The sequence below is a fragment of the Sus scrofa genome, chromosome X (assembly GCF_000003025.6).
Source record: "Sus scrofa isolate TJ Tabasco breed Duroc chromosome X, Sscrofa11.1, whole genome shotgun sequence".
NCBI classification, from domain to species: Eukaryota; Metazoa; Chordata; class Mammalia; order Artiodactyla; family Suidae; genus Sus; species Sus scrofa.
The window spans coordinates 31,715,446-31,732,986 of NC_010461.5; the positions used below are offsets into that span (position 1 = coordinate 31,715,446).

Here is a 17,541-nt window from a genome sequence, read left to right on the forward strand (position 1 = left end):
AATGAACCCAACTAGTATCCACGATGATATGTGTTTGATCCCTGGCCTCGCTCACTGGTTTAAAGATCCAGTGTTGCCGAGCGTAGGTCACAGATGCGGCATGGATCACAATGTTGCTGTAGCTGTGGTGTAGAATGGCAGCTGCAGCTCCAGCTCAGCTCCGAGCCTGGGAACCTCCATATGCCATGAGTGTGGCCCTTAAAAAAAAATTTTTTTTTCTTAGCTTATTCATTGATGTTGAAAAAATAAAACCATAATTAGTTAACCCCTAGGCCTCTGTTCTTTAATTCTTCAGACATTATTTGGCATCTGCTCTTTGGAAGACTCCTTATTAGTACTGGGAATGCTAAAATAAAGAAGATCCTTCACTCACCCAGGGAATTTTAGAGTCTAGGAACAGCTTTCATATGAGGAAGATGGTGAAATAGTCTGTACAGATAAATAGAACAAATAAAAAGAAGTTAGGCAGGATGGATGCCAAATGAGAACAGCCAAATGTAAATGTCATAAAGCAAGGAAGTTTGAAGTTTGGGACCCTAGAATTTCTTCAGTGGGAGGTAATTTTAAGTTGAGTGATGGGCTAGATGAGTCTGTCAGACTTGTGAGCAGAAGCCAAACACTCAAATTTTATATATTAAAGTTGAAAGACAAAGCCTGGAATAAAAAACTGTTTATAACAGTCACTGTGGTATTTGAGGTAAACTAGAGAGAATCTAGTTTAAGTGGAATTACTTATTCGGGGCACTAATGGAAACGGTCCTGCACTTGTTCCAGTGCAGGTGAACTCAGCACACAAACTAGTTTTTCGTTTTGTTTGGTATATTGTGTCCAAAGAGTTTCTGAGAAAAAAGTATGATACTCCAGTGAGGTAAGATGTGAAGAAGACATTGGGCTGGCATTTTGTCTTTGAGCTGAGAGAGCCAGATTTCACTCTATTTAAAATCGCATTTGAATTGTTACCTTGAATGTGATTTTGCAAATCTACGAATGAGGACTAGATTTCTGCTTGTGGTAGAAAGAATGAAAATATAGGTGGTTGGGATGGAAAGACAGCTGGAAGGGATAGAAGAAGATGGTGCTTCACACAAATTTTAGATTTTTTTTTTTTTTTTTTTTTAGTTGCAGCCAATTGGAGACGACTCCCCAGCACTCAAATTAAATATGTCTTCAAATGAGGGAGGCTGATAAAGTTTTACATGCAAAGTATCATTTTGGTTGATTTGTATTTCACATGCTCTACAACTTCATGCTCTCTGAGACATGCACTCATATACTATTAATCATTTCAAATATGCCAGGCACTGTGCTATGCACAATATATATGTACGTATACACACATACATATATATCTGTATATAATATGCTCCAAATTCTTCTAGAGCCAACTGTTCTGCTGTAATTTCTTCATAAAAATATTGCTCTTTCCCTCATTTCTCTGCAATGGTACATTTTTAATAAATCAGGCAGCCATGTACAAGCAGGTCTGTTTGGAGGCACTCTATTTGGTTACTTTGGTCTGTTTGCCTATACCTGCACTTCTACCAAAAGGTCTTAGTTGCTACAGATTTTTAGTAATTCTTAATATCTGGTCGAATAAGCTACATCTTATTTTTATCTTTATCTTGAGGATATTAGGTAGTTTTGGACATTTACAAGTCAATTTAAATTTAAAATCAGTTTATCAAGTGTCAAACATACCACACATACTTTCACACACAAATCTTTAAGGTTTTATTTGCAGGAGAAGAACTACAGTCATCTGCATATTAAATTTGGTGATAAGTAACATCATCATAATATCAAATATCCTATCTACACCCTAAACTTACTTAGTTAAGCCTTCGTTAATTTCTCTAAATAATATCAGTGTATTTTTTCCATTGAGTTGATACACTTTCAGAATTATATTTACTTATGGGTACCAGATATTTTATAATGGTCATTTAGAAGTTTTATTTAATTTCATTTTCATAATTTTTATTGCCACAGATACATGTATATTTTTATATATTAATATCATACCCAGCAAGCTTTATAAACACTTTTTTTAACTTTCTAACTTATCAGTAGTAGATTTTTTTCACACACATTCTAATCCTGTTAATGATGCTAAATTACTTTCCGATTTCAATCACTTTGATTTATTGTGTTTCCATTATCTTCATTAAAATATTGAATAGAACCATTGACATCAGGCATCCTTAACTTCTTTTTGGTTTTAAAGTAAAAGCTCCCAGTGACTCAGTATCAAGTATAATATTCACTGTAAGGTTTTGTATCCTTTATCTTGTGTGATAACATATCTTTATCTTTTCATTATGAATGAATGCTAATTTTTGTAAACCAGTTAAACAATTTAGGTATGATTTTTTTCATTTAATCTGTTGATGTAATATTCCTTTCTCCTATCTAAGTATGAACATTTTCAGAGTTAAAAATTTAAAGCAGGTTTCTAATCCACTCGGAATTGTGTTGTGTGAGGGATAGTTTTAAACACACTTTGTGTTCAATATGGATATCAAAATGTTCCATTCTGTTTATTAAAAGTGTTCCTTCCTCCCACTTCTCTGCAGTAGCTAACTTTCAATAAATCACGAGATTATCCTTAGTGGGTCTGTTTTGGAAGTTGGTATTCAGTTCTTTTGGTCAATTTATATATGGCTACATCTATACCACAAACTCTTATTACTATAATGTTTTCATAATTATTAATATCATATCTTTCTTTCTTAAGAGTATATTGGCTATTTATAGACATTTGCAAGTCAATGTAAATGTTAGAATTATCCTGTCAAGATTCACACATGTACATGTAGGTAAACATTTGCACATTGTAGTTCCTGTCGTGGCTCAGCAGGAATGAACCTGACTAGTATCCATGAGGTTGCAGGTTTGATCCCTGGCCTTACTCAGTGGGTTAAGGATCCAGCATTGCCATGAGCTGTGGCATAGGTTGCAGACTTGGCTCAGATCTGGTGTTGCTGTGGCTGTGATATAGGCCAGCAGTTGCAGCTCTGATTTGACCCATAGCCAGGGAACTTCCATATGTCACAGGTGTGGCCCTAAAAAAAGACAAAAAAAAATTATTTTCAGTAGTTAATTGTCCTCTCTTGAAATAATTGAGAAATAATTTTCAATTTGACATAGCATAATTTAAAACTATCACTAATTATGAATTAATTAGATGTGATTATTAGGGCTGGTATATATATTCATTAGGAAGATTAAAAGTCCAGTGTTCTGAACTGTGGATCAGAGGCCAAGGTGGTCCAAAAAAAAAAATTCACACACAAAAATTATGTGGTTTTTTTTGAGGAATAGGGATTATAGTCATTAGTAGATTAAATTTAAGGAGGATTAACATGTTGACAATATGGAATCTTCCATGTAAATATATACAGTAGTTCTACATTTACGTAAGTCTTTAGTAATTTTGATAAATATTAGCTGTATAGTTTTTTCCTATGGAGTTCTATTACTTTGTAATATATTTATTTTTAGGAATGAGATGTTATAGTAATTTAAAAATTATTTTTATTTAATTTTATCTTCATACTGTTTGTTGCTACAGAAAAAGTGCAGTTTCTGTTATTGTTATTATACCCAACAAATTCCTTTCAAAATATTTTTATCAATTTAACAGTTTTTCCTTAGTATATTTAACTCATTTAGCTTTATTGATGTTTATACTAGAACTATTTTTTATTTAACAATTCTTATCTCTTTGATTACTTCTGTTTTCCATCACTTTTCTATGTAGTATCTTTGTTAATATATGTAATAAAAATAATGTTAGTAGACATTTTATTGTCTACTCAGGATTAGCATAAAAAATTTCAAGGTTATCAGGGCCTGGAAGAAGCCAAACTGAGTGCTGCAAGCAGGACCTGCGGCCACCTCCACGCTGAAGCAGAGTGTGGTACATACACAAAGCCGGCCCCTGCTGGTGGCCACAGTAGACCCCAGGCAGACATCACCGGATGTCACGCCCCCTAACTTCCTCCTCCGGAGTACTGGGCAGTGAGGATTTCGATCTGTGGTGTGGAGTCAAGTCAGCAGCAGGAGGAGCCCAAGATACCGCCACTTGTCAGGTGAGACACTAGATGAGGACTGAGGGGACCACCCATCCCGGAAAGGAGGGCACCCACCTGTTCAGAGTCCCACCCCAGTTCCGGAAGGCATAGGTATGTTCAAGCTAAGTCACCACAAGCTTCCTCTTTGGCGATCTGATTGACGTGGTGGCCGTTATGTACAAGGCTCAGAGTCCTCAACCCGCCGGTCCTCAAGCAAAGGCTCCTGAGTGAGTCCTAAGCTTGCTTGTCCCCCCAGCCCCCCTGCACAAATAAGTGGTGATTCACTGGACCTCGGCTAGACGATCATCCCCGAGAGGCTCTGGGCAGAGGCAGCTAGAAGACTTCTGGGGGCGCAGCGGCCAGGAGACCAGAAGACCTGTGAGGCCCTGTAGCACTGTTGTCAGGAAAAGTCCTTTGGAGGCAGCTTTTATCAGAACCGCTATGGTTGAGCTTACCTGCTAAGGTCACTCACATACACCTTTATTTCCCTTAGGTGGTTATTTCCCATTGCCCAGCCTCCTGTCCACACTTCTGGCAACTGCCACCCACCAGAGTCAACATGTCTCAGCATCAGAAGGGTCTGGGATGCCCACAGGATCAATGCCTTCAAGCCTGCAGTGAGACCCCGGACCTGGAGGTAGCACAGGTCTCCGAGGCTCTGGAGGAGACCCATCTCTCCTCCCATTCTGTAATGCCTGGCAGTTTGAAGGAGGATCCTGATGTTGGTAAACCCAGTACGTCTGAGGGTCCCTGGGGTTTCTGCTCATCTGCTGTTGCCAGCACAGCAACCTCATCCACCGAATTGGATGAGGGCTCCATGAGCCAAGAAGAGGATAGTCCAGGCACCTCACAAGCTGCACCAGACACCGAGAATGTGTCCATTGATGCTGTAGATAGTAAAGTGGCTATGTTGGTGAATTTCCTACTGCTCAAGTATCAGATGAAAGAGCCAATAACCGAGGAAGAGATGTTGAAGATTGTCGACAGTTGCCAAGCCCACTTCCCTGAGATCCTCGTGAGAGCCTCTGAGCGCATGGAGATCATCTTTGGCCTTGATCTGCAGAAAGTGGATCCCGCCAACCACCGCTATGACCTCCTCATCAAATTGGGCCTCACCTATGATGGGATGCTGCATGGTGAAGTGGGCGTGCCCAAGACTGGCATCCTCATACTTATCCTGGGTTTGATCTTCATGAAGGGCAACCGTGCCACTGAAGACGAAGTCTGGGAAGTTCTGAATGTGACCGGGATATATTCTGGAAGGAAGCACTTTATGTTTGGGGAGCCCAGGAAGCTCATCACTGAAGATTTTGTGAAAGAAAAATACCTGGAGTACCGGCAGGTGGCCAACACTGATCCTGCCCAGTTTGAGTTCCTGTGGGGCCCCAGAGCCCATGCTGAAACCACCAAGATGAAGGTCCTGGAGTTTCTGGCCAAGGTTCATGGGACTGACCCAAGTTCTTTCCCGTCTCAGTTTGCGGAGGCTTTGCAAGATGAAGAAGAGAGAGCCCAAGCAAGTTCAGCCAGAGGACTCTCCTTCCATGGCTACCCCAAGTTCTAATATCAAGGCCAATAACCTCTCTCACACCTAAGGGAATCAGGGGTAGTTTCTTCATGCATTGTTGTAAGAAGCAGTTAGTGTTCATAGAATTTAAGTCTGAGGTGGGGCTAAAAGTAAAATAGTATATATGCCTATGTGTTCTTATTTTGTATGTGTAACTTGAACATTTATTCCTTTTTTATTTATATATTATTCAAATATTTATTTTAATATATAATTAATATATATCATTCAAATATCATTTTAATATAGAATTAATAATCTTGAGTCTTCAAGTTTATGACTGATATTGTTGATATATTTAATGCTAAATAAGTTTTAATTTTATGAGCTTTGTTGTTTTATAAATAAATTGTAAAACCATCCATCTTATATTGCCATCTGGAACAAGATAACATGGTATATTCTTGCAAATGTGAAAGAAATTAGCTATAAGATGGATGGGACCAAAAGAACAATAGAGAATAAAATCTAAGATACTGAAATCCTAACATTCTTATCTTTTTAAATGCTTACTTTGTAAAATTAAATAAGTACATAGTTTTGCTTAGTTCTTTCACAATTGTGTATTAAATAAATGTTAATAAATTAGACCTCATATGCACTGGATCATTTATTTTTGAAACCTTAATTGAATATCTGCTCTTCTTATAGAACTGTACTAGTACCGGAAATACCAGGATTAATGACTCAGGACCTGCCCATTGAGTTTTAACATATATGGCCAATAACTCTTTAAGGACAATTATGGGATCTTCTAATTTCTAAAGGAGTAGTAAACTGAATGAGTGAGTAGCTAGAGGCGGAGTCTTATGAGACTGCCAACATGGTAATGCACTTAGGTGTGCCAGTTTGGGGCCTTGGGAAGCTAAGAGAGAAACTCAGGAGACTCACAGATGTAGAGAACAAACTAGTGGTTCCATTGGGGAGGAGGCACAATGTAAGGGTTGAGGAATGGGAGGTACTGTTGGGTATCAGATAGACTTATGGATATATTATACAGCGTGGGGAATATAGCCAGTATTTTGTAATAACTGCAAGTGGAAAGTTACCTTTAAAAATTGTAGAAATTTTTCCTTAAAAAATTAAAGTATAATTCTAAAAAAACCTTTTTAAGTAAATAAAATTAAGGGACAGGAAAAAACCTTCAAGTCCTTCAGTGGCAGTTAATTTTATATCAAAGTGAATGGTAAGCCAGATGAGGCTGATGGCATCATGAGCAGGACCAGACCATCAGATGGTGTGTCTCGGTGTTGAAACCCAAATGTGTGGAGTAGTAAACCACTGTTAGTTGTTACTTTTGGATCTCTAAACCACATAGAAATTCTCACCTGGAACAGGAGTGAAAGGTGATCTGAATCTTCTCCCTGTGCAGTAATGTGTATGCACAAATTAGGTTTTTTATATATGTCACCTTTAAAGCTTTTCTCCGAAATATAGATGATGCTCACTTGAAATTAGACACCTGGAAACCATTCGCCTGGCATTCTACTATGAACAGACGAAGACAGTACTCATTTCATTCAAAGGAAAGTTGAATTAAGCTATCTTTAGCTTAATTTGGCAAATGATAAATGAGAGCTAAATTTTTGATGGAGTTAAAGTGAGTAGAAAAGGGGGGGAAGGATTACACAGAAGGTAAAGGAGAGGAAAAATAATTTTCTCTCTACCCTTCTACATTCTTGGCTGAGGATTCCTTGTAATAAAAGGACAGATTAACAGGAAAAAACAAATTTAATTGTGTATGTGCTTATGGGAGCTCTAAAAAGATATGAGACTCAGGGAAGTGATTAAAGCAGGAAGCTTTTAGACAAACAAATTTGTGAAGAATGGACATAACAAAGGGGTTTGGACTAGGAGTTATAAATTGCCAAGAAGTGACGAGGTTTGTTTATACAGTCTTCTTGGCTCTAAATTCCCTGTTTCTGACTCTATGGATGTCTTCTACCCTTCTGGTACAGGAAGGGTACCTTTCACATGAGATATTTATCTCCTGCTTTCAGGGTGTTAAAGGAGGATTGCAAGTATCCTTCTTGCACCAAATGTTTCTCAAGTCCCTTCAGTTCAAAATAACCAATATGCCAAAGTGGAATTTTGGCAGTGACATAACATGGTACATCTATCCTAGTAGTACTTTTTTTGTTTGTTTACTATTGGGTTTTTGTTGGGGGGGATTGCACCCTCGGCATGCTGAGTTCCCCAGGCCAGGGATCGAATCTGAGGCCTAACAGTGACTTTGGGCCTCTGTACTGACAATGCCAGATTCTTTACCTGGTACACCGCCAGTGATATCCCTGGTTGTACATTTTTAAAATTCATTTTCTAAAATTATACCTGATTTACAGTGTTGTGCCTATTTCTGCTATACAGCAAAGTGAGTCATACATATATAAACATTCTTTTTTCTCATACTAACTTCCATTGTGTTCTTTTTCTTAATTTATTTATTTTTACATTTATTACTCAAATGAATTTATCACATCTGTAGTTGTATAATGATCATCACAATCCAATTTCACAGGATATCCATCCCACAACCCTAAACCGTCTCCTCCAGAGACCATAAGATTTTCAGTGTCTATGAGTCAGCATCTGTTCTACAAAGAAGTTCCGTCTGTCCTTTTCTCAGATTCCACATGTCAGTGAAAGCATTTGATGTTGGTGCCTCATTGTATGGCTGACTTCACTTAGCATGATAGTTTCTAGGTCCATCCATGTTGCTAAAAATTCCAGTATTCCATTCCATTAAAAATGGCTGAGTAATATTCCATTGTGTATATGTACCACCTCTTCTTGATCCACTCCTCTGTCAGTGGACATTTAGGTTGTTTCCATGTCTTGGCTATCGCAAACAGTGCTGCAATGAACATCGGAGTACACGTGTCTTTTTGAGTCATGATTTTCTCTGGATAGATGCCCAGGAGTGGGATTTCTGGGTCAAATGGTAGTTCTATGTTTAGTTTTCTGAGGACTCTCCATTCTGTTTTCCACAGTGCTTGCACCAATGTACAATCCCATCAACAGTGTAATAGGGTTCTCTTTTCTCCACACTCTCTCCAGCACTTACTGTTTGTAGACTTTGGATGATGGCCATTCTGGCTGGTGTAAGGTGGTATCTCACTGTGGTTTTGATTGGCAATTCTCTAATAATGAGGGATATTGACCATCTTTTCATGTGTTTTTTGGCCATCTGTATGTCTTCTTTGGAGAATTGTCTGTTTAGACCTTCTGCCCATTTTTTGATGGGGTTGTTTGTTTTTTTGATATTAAGATACAGAAGGTGTGTATAAATTTTGGAGATTAATCCCCTGTCAGTTGATTCACTTGCAAAGATTTTCTCCCATTCTGTGGGTTGTCTTTTCGTGTTGTTTAGGGTTTCCTTTGCTGTGCAGAAACTTTTAAGTTTGATTGGGTCCCATTTGTTTATTTTTGCTTTTACTGTCATTACTCTAAGAGGTGGATCTGAGAAGATGTTGCTGTCGTTTATGTGGGAGAGTGTTTGGGCTCTGTTTTCCTCTAAGAGGTTTATAGTGTCTGGTCTTATATCTAGGTCTTTCATCCATTTTGAGTGTATTTTTGTGTATGGTGTTAGGGAGTGTTCTAATTTCCTTCTTTTCCATGTGGCTGTCCAGTTCTCCCAGAACCACTTATTGAACAAGCTGTCCTTTCTCCATTGTATATTCTGGCCTCCTTTGTCATAGATGAGTTGGCTGTAGGTGTGTGGGTTGAATTCTGGGCTTCCTCTCTTGTTCCACTGATTTATATTTCTGTCTTTGTGCCAGTGCCATGTGGTTTTGATGATTGTTGCTTTGTAGTATAGTCTGAAGCCAAGGAGCCTGCTTCCTCCAGCTCCATTTTTCTTTTTCAGGATGTCTTTGGCTATTCTGGGTCTTTTGTGTTTCCAAACAAACTTGAAAATATTTTGTTTGAGTTCTGTGAAAAATGTCCTTGGTAATTTGACAGGGATTGCATTGAATCTGTGGATTGCCTTAGGTAGTATAGTCATTTTGATAATATTAACTCTTCCAATCTTGTGTCTTCTTTGATTTCTTTCATCAGTGTCTTATAGTTTTCAGAGTACAGGTCTTTTGTCTCTTTAGTAGGTTTACTCCTAGGTATTTTATGCTTTTGGATGCAGTGGTAAATGGGATTGCTTCCCTAATTTCTTCTTCTGCTCTTTCATTGTTAGTGAATAGAAATACCATCAATTTCTGTGTATTAATTTTGTATCCTGTGACTTTGCCAAATTCATGGATGAGCTCTAACAATTTCTGATACAGTCTTTAGGATTCTCTAGGTATGGTATCATGTCATCTGCAAATAGGGATAGTTTTATTTCTTCCTTTCCAATTTGGATTCCTTTTATTTCTTTTACTTCTTTGATTGCCATGGCTAGGGCTTCCGTAACCATGTTGAAGAGTAGTGGCGAGGGCGGACATCCTTGTCTTGTTCCTGATCTCAGTGGGAATTCTTTCAGCTTTTCACCATTGAGAATGATGTTCACTGTGGTTTGTCATAAATGGCCTTTATGATGTTGAAGTAGGTTCCCTCTGTGCCCACTTTCTGAAGGGTTTTTATCAGAACTGGGTGTTGGGTTTTGTCAAAGACTTTTTTCCATGTCTATTGAGAGGATCATATGATTTTTCTTCCTCAGTTTGTTAATGTGGTGTATCACTCTGATGGATTTGCGGATATTGAAGAACCCTTGCATCCCTGGGATAAATCCCACTTAATCATGATGTACAATCCTTTAAATGTATTGTTGGATGTGGTTTGCTAGTATTTTGTTGAGGATTTTTGAATTGATGTTCATCAGTGAAATTAGTTTTCTTTCTTTTTTTTTTTTTTGTGGTATCTTTGTCTGGCTTTGGTATCAGGGTGATGGTGGCCTCATAGAATGAGTTTGGGAGTATCCCTTCCTCTGCAATTTTTTGAAAGAATTTCAGAAGGAGAGGTGTTATCTCTTCTCTAAATGTTTGATAGAATTTGCCTGTGAAGCCATCTGGTCCTGGACTTTTGTTTTTTGGAAGTTTTTTAATCACAGTTTCATTTTCAGTTTTGTGATTGGTCCATTCATCTTTTCTATTTCATCTTGGTTTAGTCTTGGAAGATTGTACTTTTCTAAGAATTTGTCCATTTCTTCTAGGTTTTCCGTTTTTTTGGCTTATAGTTGCATATAGTATACTTTTATGATCCTTTGTATTTCTGTGATGTCCGTTGTTCCTTCTTTTTCATTGCTAATTTTATTTATTTGAGTCTTCTCTATCTTTTTTTGATAAGTCTGGCTAAGGTTTATCAATTTTGTTCATCTTTTCGTTTCTTTGATCTTTTCTATGGTTTTATTTGTTTCTATTTCATTGACTTCTGCTCTGATCTTTAGGATTTCTTCCTTTCTACTAACTTTAGCTCTTGTCTGTTCTCCCTTGAGCTGCTTTTGATGTAAAGTTAGCTTGTTTATTTGAGCTTTTTCTTGTTTCCTGAAATGGGCTTGTATTACTATAAACTTTCCTCTTAGACTGGCTTTTGCTGCATCCCATAGGTTTTGGAGTTTCCTATCTTTGTTGTTATTTGCTTCTATGTATTTTTTAAATTTCTTCTTTGATTTCTTCAGTGATCCATCAGTTGTTTAGTAGCATGTTGTTTAGTCTCCACATGCTTGTGTTTTTTCCACTTTTTTCTTGTTGATTTCTAGTCGTATAGCATTGTGGTCGGAAAAGATGCTTGATAGGATTTCAATTTTCTTAAAGTTACCAAGGTTGGATTTGTAGCCCAGGATATGATCAATCTTAGAGAATGTTCCATGTGCACTTGAGAAGGATGTGTATTCTGTTGCTTTTGGATGGAATGTCCTATAAATATCTCTGAAGTCCATCTGGATTAGTGCTTTATTCAGGGCCTGTGTTTCCTTATTGATTTTCTGTCTGGATGATCTGTCCATTGCTGTAAGTGGGGTGTTAAAGTCCCCCACTATGACTGTGTTATCATTGATTTTTCCTTTTAAGGTGGCTAGCAGTTGCCTTATATATTGTGGTGAACCTATGTTGGGTGTGTAGATATTTAAAATTGTTATATCTTCTTCTTGGATTGATCCTTTGATCATTATGTAGTGACCTTCTTTGTCCCTTAAAATATTCTTCATTTTAAAGTCTATTTTGTCTGTTTTAGGTATTGCTACTCCAGCTTTCTTTTGATCCCCGTTTGCATGAAATATTTTCTTCCATCCTCTCACTTTAATTTGTATGTGTCCCTAGAAGTGAAGTGGGTATCTTGAAGAAAGCATATATGTGGGTCTTGTTTTTGTATCCATTCAGCCAGTCTGTGTCTTTTGGTTGGGGCATTTAGTCCATTAACATTTAAGGTAATTATTGATATGTATGTTCTTATTGCCATTTTATTAATTGCTTTGGATTTGTTTTTGTTGCTCTTTTTTCTTCCCTTCTTGTTCTCTCCTCTTCTGTGTTTATGACTATCTTTAGTGTTGTATTTGAGTTGATTTTTCTTTGTGTATCAATTGTAGATTTTTGGTTTGCAATTATTCTGAAGATTTGATATAAGAGTCTATATGTATATGAGATTGTTTTAAGTTGTTGTTCTCTTAATTGCAAGTTCATCTCCGGTGTCCTGCATTTGTACCCACCTCTTCTCATGATTTCTGATTTGGGTGGTATAATTGTGCATGGATGATTTCCTATCTTTATTGTATATATACCTTTACTGATGAGCCTTGTCATTTGTGGAATTTTTGTTTCCTGTTGCTGTCTTTTCTTTTCTGCCTAGAGATGTTCCTTGAGTAATTGTCGTAAGGCTGGTTTAGTGTTGCTGAATTCTCTCAGCTTTTGCTCATCTGTGAAGCTTTTGATTTCTCCTTCAAATCTGAATGAGAGTCTTGCTGGGTCAAGTAATCTTGGTTGGAAGTTTTTTCCTTGCATCACATTAAATATATCATGCCACTCCCTTCTGGCCTGCAGAGTTTCAGCTGAAAAATCTGTTGATAACCTTATTGGGGTTCCCTTGTGTGTTATTTGTTTCTTTTCCCTAGCTGCTTTCAAGATTTTCTCTTTGTCTTTAATTTTGGTCAGTTTGATTAAGATTTGTCTCGGGGTATTCCTCCTTGGGTTTATTTTATATGGTACTCATTGTGCTTTCTGGATTTCAGTGAGTGGTTCCTGTCCCATGTTAGGGAAGATTTTAGCTATTATCTCTTGGAATATTTCTTCTGTCCCCTTCTCTTTCCCTTCTCCTTCTGACAACTCTGTAGTACGGATGTTGGTGTGTTTAACATTGTCCCAGAGTTCTCTGAGACTCTCTCCATTTGTTTTCAATCTTTTTTCTCTTTTCTGTTCCACATCTATAATTTCTACTAATCTGTCCACCACCTCGCTTATTCATTCTTCTGTCTCCCGTATTCTGCTGTTAGCTGCTTCTAGTGAATTTCTTATTCCAGTTATTGTATTTTGCATCTCTTCTTGTTTGTTTTATATCTTGTATCTCTTTGCTCAGTGTTTCCTGTAAGTTATCCATCTTTGCCTCCAGTTTATTTCCAATGTCTTGCATCATCTTCAACATCAGCATTCTAAAGTCTTTTCCTGGAGGCTGAGAATCTCCTCATTGCTTAGCTGATTTTTTTGGTTTTTTTCCTTTCTCCCTCATCTGAGTTATAGTTCTTTGTCTTTTCATGTTTATAGGTTTTTGGTGTGGTGACCTTTTTACAGACAATAGAGTTGTAGCCTCTCTTACTTCTGGTATCTGCCCCCCTTGTGGATGAAGTCAGTATGGGGGCTTGCTGTAAGCTTTCTGATGGAAGGAGCTGATGCCTGCCCACTGGTAGGTGGATCTGGTTCTAATCCCTCTGGTGAGTGGGCCATTGTCTCTGGATGGGATTAGAGGCAGCTGTATGCCTGAGGGGTCTTTAGCCTGTTTACTGAGGGGCAGGGCTGTGATCCCACCTGGATTGTTGTTTGCCCTGGGGCTTCTCAGCACTGACTGATGGGTGGGGCCAGATTTTTCTAAAAATGGCCACCTCTTGAGCAAGGCATCCTGCTGAATATTCCTGAGAGCTTTGCTTCCAATGTCCTTCCCTCACAACAAGCCACATTCACCCCTGTTTTCCCAGGATGTCCTCCAAGAACTGCAGTCAGGTTTGACCCAGATTCCTATGGAGACTTTGCTTTACCCTGGGACCCAGGGCACATGAAAGTCTGTGTGTGCCTTTGAAGAATGGGGTCTCTGTTTCCCCCAGTCCCATGGAGCTCCTGTGTACAAGCCCCACTGGCCTTCAATGCCAGGTGCTCCAAGGGCTCTTTCTCCCAGTGCCAGATCCCCACACGTGAGAGTTTGATGTGTGGCTCAGAATTCTCACTCCTGAAGGTGAGTCTCTCTGAACCGGTTAGTTTCCAGTCTGTGGGGCTTCCCACCTGGGAGGTATGGGGTTGTTTATATCATGAAATCGCCCCTCCTACCTCTTGATGTGGCCTCCTCTTTGTCTTCTGTAGTAGGATATCTTAAGGTTTCCAGTCCATTTGGTTGAAGATTGCTCAGCCTTTAGTTGTGAATTTTGTTGTTTTTAGGAGAGAAGTTGAGCTCCAGTCCTTCTATTCCACCATCCTAATCCCATCTCTCCATTGTGTTCTGTCCCAAGAAATCAGATATAGTTCCTGTGCTATACAGTAGAACTTTGCTGTCTACCCATTCTAAATGTAATAGTTTGTATCTATTAACCCCAAATTCTCAGTGCATTTCACTCCCACCCCCTCTCCCTTGGCAACCACACTTCTGTTCTCTATGTCTTTGAGTTTGTTTCTTTTCTGTAGATATGTTCATTTGTGGCATATATTATATTCCAGTTACAAGTGATATATGGTATTTGTCTTTCTCTGACTCATCTCACTTAACGTGAGATTCTCTAGTTGTATCCATGTTGCTGCAAATGGCATTTTTTTCATTCTTGTTTTAAGGCTGAGTAGTATACCATTTTATATATGTAAGGTATCTTCTTAATCCATTTGTCTGTTGATGAATATTTCCATGTTTGGCTTTTGTGAACAGTGCTGCTATGAATATAGGTGTGCATGTATCTTTTTGAATTATAGTTTTATATGGATATATGCCCAGGAGTGGTGTTGCTATATCATACGGTAGTTCTATATTTAGTTCTCTGAGGAAATTCCATACTGTCTTCCATAGTGTTTTCATTTTATATTCCACCAACAGCGCAGGAGGGTTCCCTTTCTCCACACCATCTTCAGTGTTTGTTATTTGTAGACTTTTTGATGATGGCCATTCTTACCAGTTTAAGGTGGTACCTCATTGTAGTTTTGATTTGCATTTTCTGATAATTAGTGATGTTGAGCATCTTTGCATGTGCGTATGTCTTTTTTTGAGAAATGTCTTGTGCCCATTTTTCAATTGGATTGGTTTTTTGTTCTTGATTGTATGAGTTGTTTGTATATTTTGGAGATTAAGTCCTTGTCCATTGCATTGTTTGCAAATGTTTTCTCCCATTCTGTAGGTTGTCTTTTCATTTTGTTTATTATTCCCTTTGCTATGCAAAAGCTTGTAAGTTTGATTAGGTCCCATTTGTTTATTTTTGTTTTTATTTCTATTGCCTTGGGAGACTGACCAAATAAAACTTTTGTATGATTTATGTCAGAGACTGTTTTGCCAGTGTTAGTTTTCTTCTAGGAGTTGCATGGTGTCATGTCTTATGTTTAAGCATTTAAGCCATTTTGAGTTTATATTTATGCACGGTGTGAGGATTTGTTCTAATATCACTGATTCACATGCAGGTGTCCAATTTTCCCAGGACTATATGCTGAAGATATGGTCTTTTACCTATTTTATGTTCTTACCTCCTTTGTTGAAGGTTAATTGACTGTAGGTGTCTGGGTTCCTTTGTCAAAGATTAATTGACTATAGGTGTCTGTGTTTATTTCTGGGCTCTCTGTAGGGTTTCATTGGTCTGTATATCTGCTTTTGTACCAATACCACACAGTTTTGATTACTGTGGCTTAGCAGTTTTGTCTAGAGTCTGGGACAGTTATGCCCCCTGCCTTGATTTTTCCCTCAGGATTGCTTTGGTAGCTCTGCATCTTTTATGTTTCCATATAAATTTTTTGCATTATTTGTTCTAGTTCTGTGAAAAATAGGGTAATATGATAGGTATTACATTCAATCTGTACATTGCTTTGGGTAGTATGGCTATTTTAATGGTATTAACTTTTCCTATACAAGAGCATGGAATATTTTTCCATTTCTTTAAATCCTCTTTAATTTCCCTTATTAATGTTTTATAGTTCTCATAGTATATTCTTTCACCTCCTTGGTCAAATTTATTACCAGATATTCTATTTTATATTTCAGTGCAATTTAAAAGGGTATTGGAAGTTATCATCATATCTCAGTGGTTAGCGAACCTGACTAGCTTCCATGAGGATGCAGGTTCGATCCCTGGCCTCGCTCAGTGGGTTAGAGATCCAGTATTGCCATGAGCTGTGCTGTAGGTTGCAGACACGGCTTGGATCCCACGTTGCTGTGGCTGTGGTGTAGGCCAGCAAGTACAGCTCCAATTGGACCCCTAGGCAGGGAACCTCCATATGCTGTGGGTGCAGCCCTAAAAAGACAAAAAAAAAAAAAATTAAAAAATTAAAGTAAAAGGGTATTTTTTTTTTTACATTCCTTTTCAGGTATTTCATTGTTAATATACAAAAGTGCAATCAATATCTGAATGTTAATCTTTTATCCTGGTACTTTGTTGAATTTGTTTATTAGATTGAGTAGTTTTTATATGGAGCCCTTAGGGTTTTCTCTATAGTATCATGTCATCAGCATATAGTAACAATTTTACCTCTTCCCTTCCAATTTGGATAACTTTAATTTCTTTTTCTTGTCTGATGGCCATGGTCAGGACTATCAATACTATATTGAATAAAAGTTCTGGAAGTGGGCATCCTTGTCTTGCTCCACATTTTAGCAGGAAGGCTTTCAGCTTTTTCTCTTGAGTATTATATTGACTATGGATTTGTGATAAGTACGTTTTTTTTTTTGCTTTTTAGCACCTGCGGCACATGGAAGTTCCCAGGATAGCGGTCAAATCAGAGCTGCAGCTTCCAGCTTATGCCACAGCCACAGCAACACGGGATCCGAGCTGCATCTGTGACCTACATCACAACTCACATCAATGCCTTTTTCATTTCTTTTTTTTTTCTTCTCTCTCTTCTTGGTGAGCCTCCCCAGAGGTTTGTCAAATCTGTTTACCCTTTCAAAGAAAGAGTTCTTGGGTTTGTTGATTTTTTTTCTGTTTTTTTTAAACTCTATTTTATTTATGTCCTCTCTGATTTTTATTATTTCCTTCCTTCTGCTAACTTTGTTTTGTTTGTTCTTCTTTATCTAATTCTTTTAGGTAGTAGGTTAGGTTGTTAATTTGAAATTTTTCTTTTCTTTTTTTTTTTTTGAGTTCAAGTATCTCTAATAACTTCTTTCATGGAATTAAATAGATTTCATATGGTTGTATTTTCATTGTCATTTGTCTCAAGCTACTTTTTTTTGTTTGTTTGTTTAAGGGCTGCACCCACAGCATATGGAAGTTCCCTGGCTAGGGGTCAAATCAGAGCTGCAAATGCAGCCTACACCGTAACCACAGCAATGCAGGTTTGAGCTGTGTCTGTGACCTACATCTCAGATAATAGCCATGCCAGATCCTTAACTCACTGAGGGAGGCCAGGGATCAAACCTGTATCCTCATGGATACTAGTCAGGTTTGTTGCTGCTGAGCCATAAAAGGAACTCCTCAAGGTATTTTTTAATTTCCTTTTTGGTTCCTCGTTGTCCCATTGGTTTCTTAGTAGTTTCTTATTTAATCTCCATTTAGTAGGTTTTTTCCTCATTTCTTTCCCTCTGGTTGATAGCCAG

The 17,541-nt window shown here is 38.0% G+C and overlaps 1 protein-coding gene across 2 annotated transcripts in view; it reads left to right on the top strand.

Annotated features, from left to right (window-relative positions):
- The window catches only part of LOC100623332 (melanoma-associated antigen B16-like), a 363,390-nt gene extending 357,654 nt beyond the window's left edge, over nucleotides 1–5,736 (top strand). For both annotated transcript variants that reach the window (XM_021080265.1, XM_021080266.1), the window contains one exon: nucleotides 4,567–5,736. In XM_021080265.1, coding sequence (XP_020935924.1) covers nucleotides 4,633–5,634 — 1,002 coding nt within the window. In that variant the 5' untranslated portion in view covers nucleotides 4,567–4,632 and the 3' untranslated portion in view covers nucleotides 5,635–5,736. The remainder of the gene's footprint in view (nucleotides 1–4,566) is intronic.